At 41.2% G+C, this 8,707-nt stretch overlaps 1 protein-coding gene across 4 annotated transcripts in view; it reads left to right on the top strand.

The window, feature by feature from the left end:
- SMIM14 (small integral membrane protein 14) overlaps positions 1 to 8,707 on the top strand; it is a 56,515-nt gene that overhangs the window by 15,223 nt on the left and 32,585 nt on the right. The window contains exons 1-2 of one of the 4 annotated variants that reach the window (XM_027643017.1): positions 124 to 171; positions 1,002 to 1,105. The exons of 2 other annotated variants lie outside the window; for them this stretch is intronic. In XM_027643017.1, coding sequence (XP_027498818.1) covers positions 1,064 to 1,105 — 42 coding nt within the window. In that variant the 5' untranslated portion in view covers positions 124 to 171; positions 1,002 to 1,063. Of the gene's footprint in view, positions 1 to 70; positions 172 to 1,001; positions 1,106 to 8,707 lie in introns of those variants that run through there. One more of the 4 variants, XM_027643018.1, reaches the window with a different exon arrangement.

Below are 8,707 nucleotides of genomic sequence, written 5' to 3'. Positions count from 1 at the left end.
GCGCGGCACCGCCCCGGCCCCGGCGCCGCCGGGAGCCGGGATCCGGCAGATCCGGGTCTCGTGGCGAGGGCTGACGTGTGAGCCGGCCCGAGCAGCGGGGCCGTGCCGCGGGGCCGCCCCTGCCCGCCCGGCCCCCGCCCCGCAGCCCTCCCTGACGGCGGCCGGAGCACGGTGAGCGGGGGCGCCGCGGCGGGGCGGGGAGGGCGCGGGCCGGCGGCGGCCGAGGGTTTGCGCGGACATCCCCGCCCGACCCCCCGTCCGCCGGGCGCGGCGCGGGCCGGGAGTGGCGGCAGAGCCCCCGGTGGGGGCTGCGGGCAACTTCAGCCTGTTGAAGTGCAGAAACGTCCCCCGGGAAGGTAAACACCGGGAGAGCCGAAGCCGCTCCGCTCGGGACTAGGCAGCTCTCGTTTTTTCCGAACCGGAGAAACGTCTTAACAGCTGTTCTGGTTTGGGTTGTTCTGGTTGTTGGGGTTATTAGTGCGAGGTGGCACTCTTCTGTCGATTCTTGTGGGGTTTTGTTGGGTTTTTTTAAGGGTCTCAGTCTGATACTTTGAGCCGAAGGGGTTTAGTTTTCACTCTTTAAAGAAGCTGTAAGGGACTTGCTGAGACCAGGGTATGTACTTCCAGGCTGCTCCCCGCTTTTCAAACAGAGTGCAGCTGAAGTGGGAGAAATGGAACAATGTCCTGTGAAAGATAATTTCGGGAAAAGGACAGTGTCACACTGCCATTAAATAATTAAAGATAGAATTCCTACCAGGAACTCTTCATATGTGTGCTCCAAGATGTGATTCCTAGGGAATCAGTGGCCTTGGAGGTGACAAGATATGGTCATTCCTCTGCTGCTGTCACCGTGCTGGGTTCCCCAGCTGTCCTGCCCTGCAGCTCAGCAGCTGCCTTCCGTGGCAGTTCTGAGGCCTTAGCTAACCACTGCTTCTGCTGAATGCGGTGCACGATCTACATCAAAAACTTGTTTCCTGGCGAACACTTGTTTTTCTGGTCAGGTGTCTTCAGGATTGCCTTTTAGATTGAAGGCTGTTTGTGTGGTAATACTGTCTGAACATCCATGTCTATGAAAACTGTTGAAAACCATCTCTGCTTTTTAGAGGTGAGGACATCTGACTTTTTTGGTCTTAATAGCATATTATGTTAATGTTGTTAGTGTGCCTACTGGGGAAGGTCTGTATCTCCAGTGAGTATTAGTGGGTTATGTATTAGAAGCCTTTACATGCTTGGCTATTTGAGTGCCACCCACCTTTAGTCATTGCTGTTCCTTTCCAAAAGCAGACATCTGCTCAAAAAGTCAGAACTGGGGGATATCAATTTTACTTTCTTATTTCTTCTGTATACAGTGAGAGAGAATAAATCCTTGATAGATCTATCCTATTCCTGTGACCTGATGAGATGAAAGAAATTAATCTTTGGTTTTAAATAGTGACTGTGTTGTTGACAGCGAAGTTTGAAATGGTAGAAGCAGTTGGCAAAATAAAAGTGGCTGTAACGTTAGCATTACTGACATTAGTTCAGTTCTGAGCACTGTTACTTCCCCTGCCACTGAGGTGGGCGATTCCAGTGTCTTTGGTTCTTTTTGCTGTTCGTAAAAGACAAGATTTACAATATTTGCCTAGCTCTTGAGTGATAGAGTTCTGTATTTTAAGTCATTTAAGTTCCTTTTGTATAAGGAGCTAGATAAGCGTAAAGTCATACTGGATGTGTTACTGGTAATTCTGCAGTGTATTGTTGCATGTGCTTCTCTAACAGGCGGGGTCATTCCTGACTCACCCAGGTCCGTTAAGGCAGGGGGTCTGCTTTAGAACTGAGTAGCAATTCTGTAGCTCTGGGTGGATCTTTTTTTAGCCTAGCTGGATATTATTTTGCTGACTGTAGAAATAAATATAATGGCAAAGGTTCTATGAAATTCCTTATATTGTGCACATTGTGATGATTTTGCAACACCTTACACAAATCGCAATCAAGTCCATTAAATTCCAAACTGCATGGCCCAGTTACATGGGCAACATTCTGCAGTCCATGTTCTTTTGTTCTGAGGGGAAAATAAGAATAATAAAATAATTGTTAAAGAAGTAGTCTGCATAAAACTTATTTCAAAATGCATTATGGTTTTAATAATTTTTTAAGTATTGTACTGCTTTCAAAAGGTTGGTATTTGGTTTTGGAGAAAGTTTCTAACTGACTTCTGTTTTGTTTATTAACTTCTCATTTCCTACTTTCATACATTTTGACTTCAGAATCAGTGGTGTGTGAATGTTATTTGCATAAGAGATGTGTAATAAAACTATGTTTGTGTTTCAGAATTTTCCCTCATAGGTATTTTAGGTTCTTGATGTACATTCCTAAAGACCAGGTTCTGTCTCTGCTGAAGTTTGTCGTACCAGAATTTGACCTAGCAACCACACGAGTCTTCACAGGGCCAGTACAGTGAAAGTAGCAAGATCCTCTCTTCTCATAAATGCGTGTGAATGGAGAAGGTTACAGTGTCCTGACCATATCAAGATTCAGATTCTTACGCCGTATGTTTTGTGTGTTTATCAGATTACTCATTGCAACAAATACAAAAATGTGTTGGCAGATGCACTTATACATAGAAAAATTGATCTCATCTGCCCATATTCTGCTTGGGAAGAAACTCTGAGAGCCTGTGAGCCTGCTTTGCATACACGCTATTACACACTCTACATATAATTTCATACATGCTATTGATGCGCTTAACACTTGATGTAAACAAGCTTTCCGTTTTAACTTCTTAGGTTAGAGATTCAATTTATCAATACATACAAATCCATCTAGTTGTTAATGAGGCACCTGATTCTGCAAAATGCTAGTTTGCCTTGGAAAATCCAAGTGCTCTCAAGCCCTCTGTAAGTACAGTGGAAGCTAAGAAAACTTTCTGTGGCTGTATCACATAGCTGAATCTTGCAGTCCTTGTTCAGGTAAAAAGAAAAAGGAATTATTTTCCCAGAAGAGCTCCTTCAGCTTGTACGCCTTGATTCATCAATAGCTATCTTCCCCAGTTCCCAAGGAGCCTCATTTGAAGAAAAACTTCTTAGCTCCTAATTATGAAGGAATACAGTCAGGGATATGAGAAGGATCAGTGTGTGTTAGCTGTGCTAATCTTACTTCTGCTGACAAAACGTGCTTTTGCTATCAGTACAGTGGAGAAATATGGTCCTATCTGCCTCTTTCCATCCCATCACCTATTCCACAATATTTGCTGAGGCTGGGGCAAGAAAGAGGTCCCTTAGTGAAGATTGATATGGTTTTTCATGAAAGATTTGAAGACGTTTGGCATGATTGAGTGGTTGTACATTTGCATGGTTATTAATTGAACAGATATGCTTCAGAAGCTTTAGTCAAAGTGTCTAACTGGTATTTTTACAGATAATGGAACAAATTAGTCCCATTTGGGTGGAAACAGATAGAATTACATTTGATAAAAGTTTTCCTCATTAAGATTAGTCCTGATTCTACTGCAGCTTTGTATGCATTAAAAACATGCCTTTCTGGAGCTAAATATAGTTTCATTTGTACTTTATAAGGCTGCTAGACAAATGTCAGATCCAAAGCACTGAGCTCTCCTAGGAAAGACAAGATATTTATCAGAAAATAAACCAAATGTAGCACCAACCATTTACGTGATATAAGCACCTGCAATGCTCTATTTGTTGAATCTTTGTCAAATACCTTTAGTATTAGAGTTTTGGTCTTTTCATATATTCACATATGAACATTCATATGTTTTCTATTAGTTAATCATAAAATCTTTATTTTTAGCAAGGCAATGTTTTTAGAGAACTTGATAAAATAGTTTATGTCTGTTTTCATGCATATAAAAGTTATTTAGGGAAAAAAACCCCAGCTGTCTGAATGAAATTACATGAAGATATGAAGGAAAGTTGTGAGTTAGCTCTTCAAACAGTTGAACTAAATCAAGCATGAAAGAAAGCTTTCTGGTGTGAGTGGCCTTAGCTTAACAAGAACTCCTGTGCAAATGTTGTTAGGGGTTCCTCATCCTCATATCTAGGTGACATTGATTGGATGGCACCTGTGATTAAGCACACCTATTTGAAAATACTAGGTAAGTCTTTTATTAGACTGCTCTGTGAAATGTAGAAATAATCTTAGACATAGACTTTTTTGAGCCATGGAGATTGTTGGATGCTTCATCTTCAAGTTAGTACCTAGAGCAAAAGCATGTAAAGATGAAAAATACCTTATTTTCTGTGGTAAAACTGTAGAGCTGAAAGTGAGACATGTGTGGCAAACAAATCGTGATCTTGTGAAACAGTACTATAGATTTTCCTTGTGCAAATTAGTGTAATGGATTTAAAAATCCATTGCTAGTAGGTGCAGGGGAGAGTTGTATAATTTGCATAGCACTTTGCTTTTGAGAATCTAAACTAGTCTGTGAGTCTGCTAAATTAGATGGATGTTATTCTCTGGTAAAAACTGGGTCGTCTTTTAGCTAAACATATGTAAATAACCAAGTCCAGAAATCCTGTTAATTGCTACAGATTCCCTCTGGTATAAGTACTGATTAAAAATATTCTAATTGATAAGCTTCAAATTGTTTACTGCAGGTATGTAGAAAAACTGATTCAACTTCCATTGAACTTGAAGACAGGCACCCGCTAGCTTCAGATAAAATTTGATCTGGCCTAAAGGGGTTAGGAGTGGGGCTGCCAGGGAATAGAGCTGCTTTCATCTGAAAATTGAAAATCCTGCTATCTTTCTCAGCATACTGCTACCCTGCTAAATCTGTTTGCTCAGTGGCAAGTTATTAGAAACATATGTCATCCCTGGAGAAAAAAATAATGAAAGTATTCCAAAGAATTTCAGTATAATTTTGTGTTTGTATGTGATTGAAGTAACATTAAGGAATAGTGTATTTTTGCAGTTTTAAGGATTTAGTAAGGTATTTAATAGTGTAAACAATTGTACTCTTACTAAACTAGTGTCAAAAAACTTCATAGGTCATGGTTTAGGGCTGCACTTGCTAGCTCAATATGGTGGAAAAGTGTAAAAGGTTTCATTTTTATTTGTTTTGAAACTGTACATTTTTTGTAAATGATTGAATAAGAGTTTGGGGTTTTTTTAATGTTTAGTTTTGCAAAGAGATGAAATGTCTAAAAATTCCTGAATGATTGACCCTCAATAGTTCAAAATAAAGAGTTATTGCTGGCCACCTGAACTGCAGTAGCTCTCTGGGTGCTCAGCATTAGCTCAGGGCAGCTCTGAAGTGTCTCAGCATAACCTTTTTCTCTTACAAGCTGAGCAAAGTCATGTTTGCTCACAGTTCCCATGGGCTAAGGGCACGTGTGGGATCTGTTGTCTCAGCTCAGCTGCGCTGGGGTGCAGTGGATTTGTTATTGGTAATTTGCTCGTGGGTTTGAATCCCGAGCCTCACTGGGTGAGCCTTAAAGTTGGTTCCTCTTTGGGCTCTGAGGTTGCTTTTATGCATTTGAACATATCTTGATTCATAAATCTTGGAACAAGAGCAGAAATGTTCTACAGATAGCTTATAAAGCTTGTTACAGGAGCATACTTTTCTTTATACTTAGTCTTTTAAAGTAAATTATTAGTTTTTTATTATGAAGCCCAAGAGTTAAGTGCAAAACATTTCTAGGGTGGGATAACCAACAGCAAAGTTGGGTTCTCTGTTCTACTCCCATGGTGAGACTGGTGTGCGATGCTCACCTCTTCTGTTTTCCATCTGCAAGGAGTACTCTTTATTCTAGTTTCCCTGCAAAAGTAAGTCTGCTCCCTGGAAGGCCTGCTCCTCTTCTGTGTGTAGCCATTTGTTCAGAATCAGGCCTGCCAAAGCACTGCAACAAAAGCCTTTGGCTCTGGTTGGCATGGCACAGCGTGGGCATGCTCTCAGGACTGGTGCAGAGGTGCTCTCAGCAGGGATTTCAGACTCGGTGTGTGTTGCTTCCAGCAGCAGTGCGTCCCTCATACAGCTGCACGGGTGCTGAATTTAGGAGATGGGCAACTGTTTGGGAATGGGAAGAGTAATGCCAACAAGCAGTGCAGCAATCTGTAACCAAAAGCAGGAGAGTAAGCACATTTGCCTAGGAGCTGGCTTTTCTACTTACTACTCAAGTAGAAGATCCCATGAAGGTCGGTGAGAGTTCTTGCCTTACTGATGACCGCAGGAGAGGGTTCCCAGTTTGCTCTGTACACTGGTTGAAATGCACCGTTTTAGTAATTTTACAGAGGACAGCTCACCCTTTTGCATTAACCTATGTGAAATAAAATTATTAAATAGCCATTAGTCACTCAGCGCAGTAGGAATAACTTTGTTGTCCTAGACCATTGTCACGGTCTTCTATACTAGAAATAAATGTTAAAATGAAGCTGAAGCATTTATTTAGCAGAAAGAGGGTATTATTTTTGGACAATGTTCTGTGTCATTGACATCTTCTCTTAATTAGCTTTCATATTCTGAGAGTTTTCTTCCAGAAAAATGTCATCATTTTAACAAAAGGATGACCAAAGCTGACAGCTGGAGTTTGATAATAACATTCTATATGAAATATCAGTAAATGAATTCTAAAATAGCTGGACTGCTTTTTTGGTCCATGACTGGATGTGCATAATTAGCTCCTTTCTAAGTGTTTTGCCCAGAAGAAATGTTAAGCCACCTGCATGGGAATAAATAAATAGCTTTTTTTAATCTTGATGAGTCTTATTAGCTCCCTTGGGGAATTCAGTTTTGGTCACTGATATTGGCCTTATTGCCTTTGGAGCCTGAAGTCTCTCTTTATCCTCACATACTGGGGTCATGGGCATAGTGGGCCATGAAAGGGAAGGTGGGAAACAACACTGGAACAGTGAGGGGTTTTAATGTGTGGGTTCTCATCCTCTGAGAGTTGTACTTGTCACTGACAGGATTTAACTAAGCTGAAAGAAGCTTCTGCATCGTCTTCTGTATTTCCCTGATATACCATTCTGTGTTGAACAGATGCACCTCAGCATACCTGTAACCTTGGTTAGCCCAGGCCAAAAATAGTAAGTTTCCTGCCAGGTTCTCATTAGATCCTGCCACTCTTTAAAGTGTATGAACTTTTTCATGCACTTCACTACAAGAAGGGTTGTGATGCTTGGCTGTGAAAGGGCTTTGACCATAATTATAAGTTTTCGTGCTGTGGTTCCTTCTTCACTGCTCTAGGTGCTAGTGCTGTTGGCAGAGTCACCAGAAGAGTTTCCTTACCCATGCTGAGCAACTCCAAATGACCACTTAAGGGTGAAAATGTCCAGCAATGCTCACAGTGTTGTGGTGGTCATACAGTAATAGAGTTGTGCTGTGGGGACAAGGGTTGTTCCAGTGCTCCAGCAGTCTTGTGAGACCACCAGAAAAAAAATATCAGGAAGATCCTTAGCACTTCTCAGTTCTTAGTCTGTCTGTACTCAAAAGCATGTCACAGTAGTATCCTTCAGTGGTTGGCTCAGCATTTCTTAGTTTCTTTGGCTTTTCTCCTATTTTTAAGAAGTTGGTTTGTGTTATATTAGGATTTGTAAGAACCACCAGATGGATGACACTGGAAAATTAATTCGTTGTTTACTTACCAAGTGGTTTGTCAGATGATAGCAAAGTTACCCACTAGTGTGCCTTGAGCAGGATGTGGCTGAGTAAGCAGTTCTCTTGTGGAGCTCCTATTGGTGTCTCAAGCTCCTATTTGACTGGTGTCAACTTGGTGTCTGTTGAAATCAATAAGAGCACCACCAGTTGCAGCTGTCCCTGTGCATGGTTAAGCACTGACTTTTCCATGAGGAAAGGAACTGGCTTGGCTTAATCTGCGTTGAAAAGTTCATCTTAGATCTTGTTAATTATCCTGAGAAAAGTTGTAGTGCAAAAATACGCTTGCCAACTCATTAGGCTACAGCTGGAAATCCAGGGAGACATGCTGATGCTTTCAAATACAAAATCAGGAGAGTGGAGATGATTGCTTTATACCCTGAAAATGTTGCTAATGTCTAGGAACCCACTTTGTTATTGGCCATCAAAATCATTGCAGCTCTTTTTCCCTAGAAAAGCTAAATGAATGATCTGAGCTGGGACAAATAGCTGAAGAAAGCTGTAATTGGAGCCACATTTGACTGTGGCAGCGCTCCTCCTGGCAGGACCATTTATAACCTGCTGTTTTGCTTTTGCTGCCCAGTCAGCCTGTTGGGGTTTTTTTGTCCTGAAAACTCAATTTTATGTCCAGGAGGAGGCCTGGTAGAAAAAGATTATCAGTAGTCCTCTAGAGATCTGTGGCCATCCAGAACTACTGGATCCTGGTGCACTGAAGCCAATGGGAGTGCTAGTATTTGTTCCAGTAAAAGTAGGATGCAGGTGTAAGCGTGAAAGAGATGATGGGACAGCCTCTCTTGCATTGTTAATAAAAGGGATTAAAAATTAACATTATAAAAAAGCCAAGTATAATGTTGCAGTGTTTCAGACTAAAGGCAATATTTACTTGAACTATCTAAATTACAGTAATAGAGGAGAACAGATCCTTGGAATGTTTTAATCAGTATCAATTTGTATACAAGATTCTTCTTTTTTACAAAAGCTATTTTTAGTCTTCTTTGAACAGAGGAAGTTGCTTTGTAAAGGAAGTTTTCTTAGAAAATATCAAGCTTATTTTCGCTAGTTTTATAACGTGGATAATTAAAAACCTTTGGACAAAAAATACAGACTACCTCT

This window comes from Corapipo altera, unplaced genomic scaffold, assembly GCF_003945725.1.
Source record: "Corapipo altera isolate COAL_440 unplaced genomic scaffold, ASM394572v1 22, whole genome shotgun sequence".
Lineage (NCBI taxonomy): Eukaryota > Metazoa > Chordata > Aves > Passeriformes > Pipridae > Corapipo > Corapipo altera.
The sequence above is the reverse complement of the archived record's forward strand: the minus strand, read 5'-3'. Positions and strand labels throughout refer to the sequence as shown.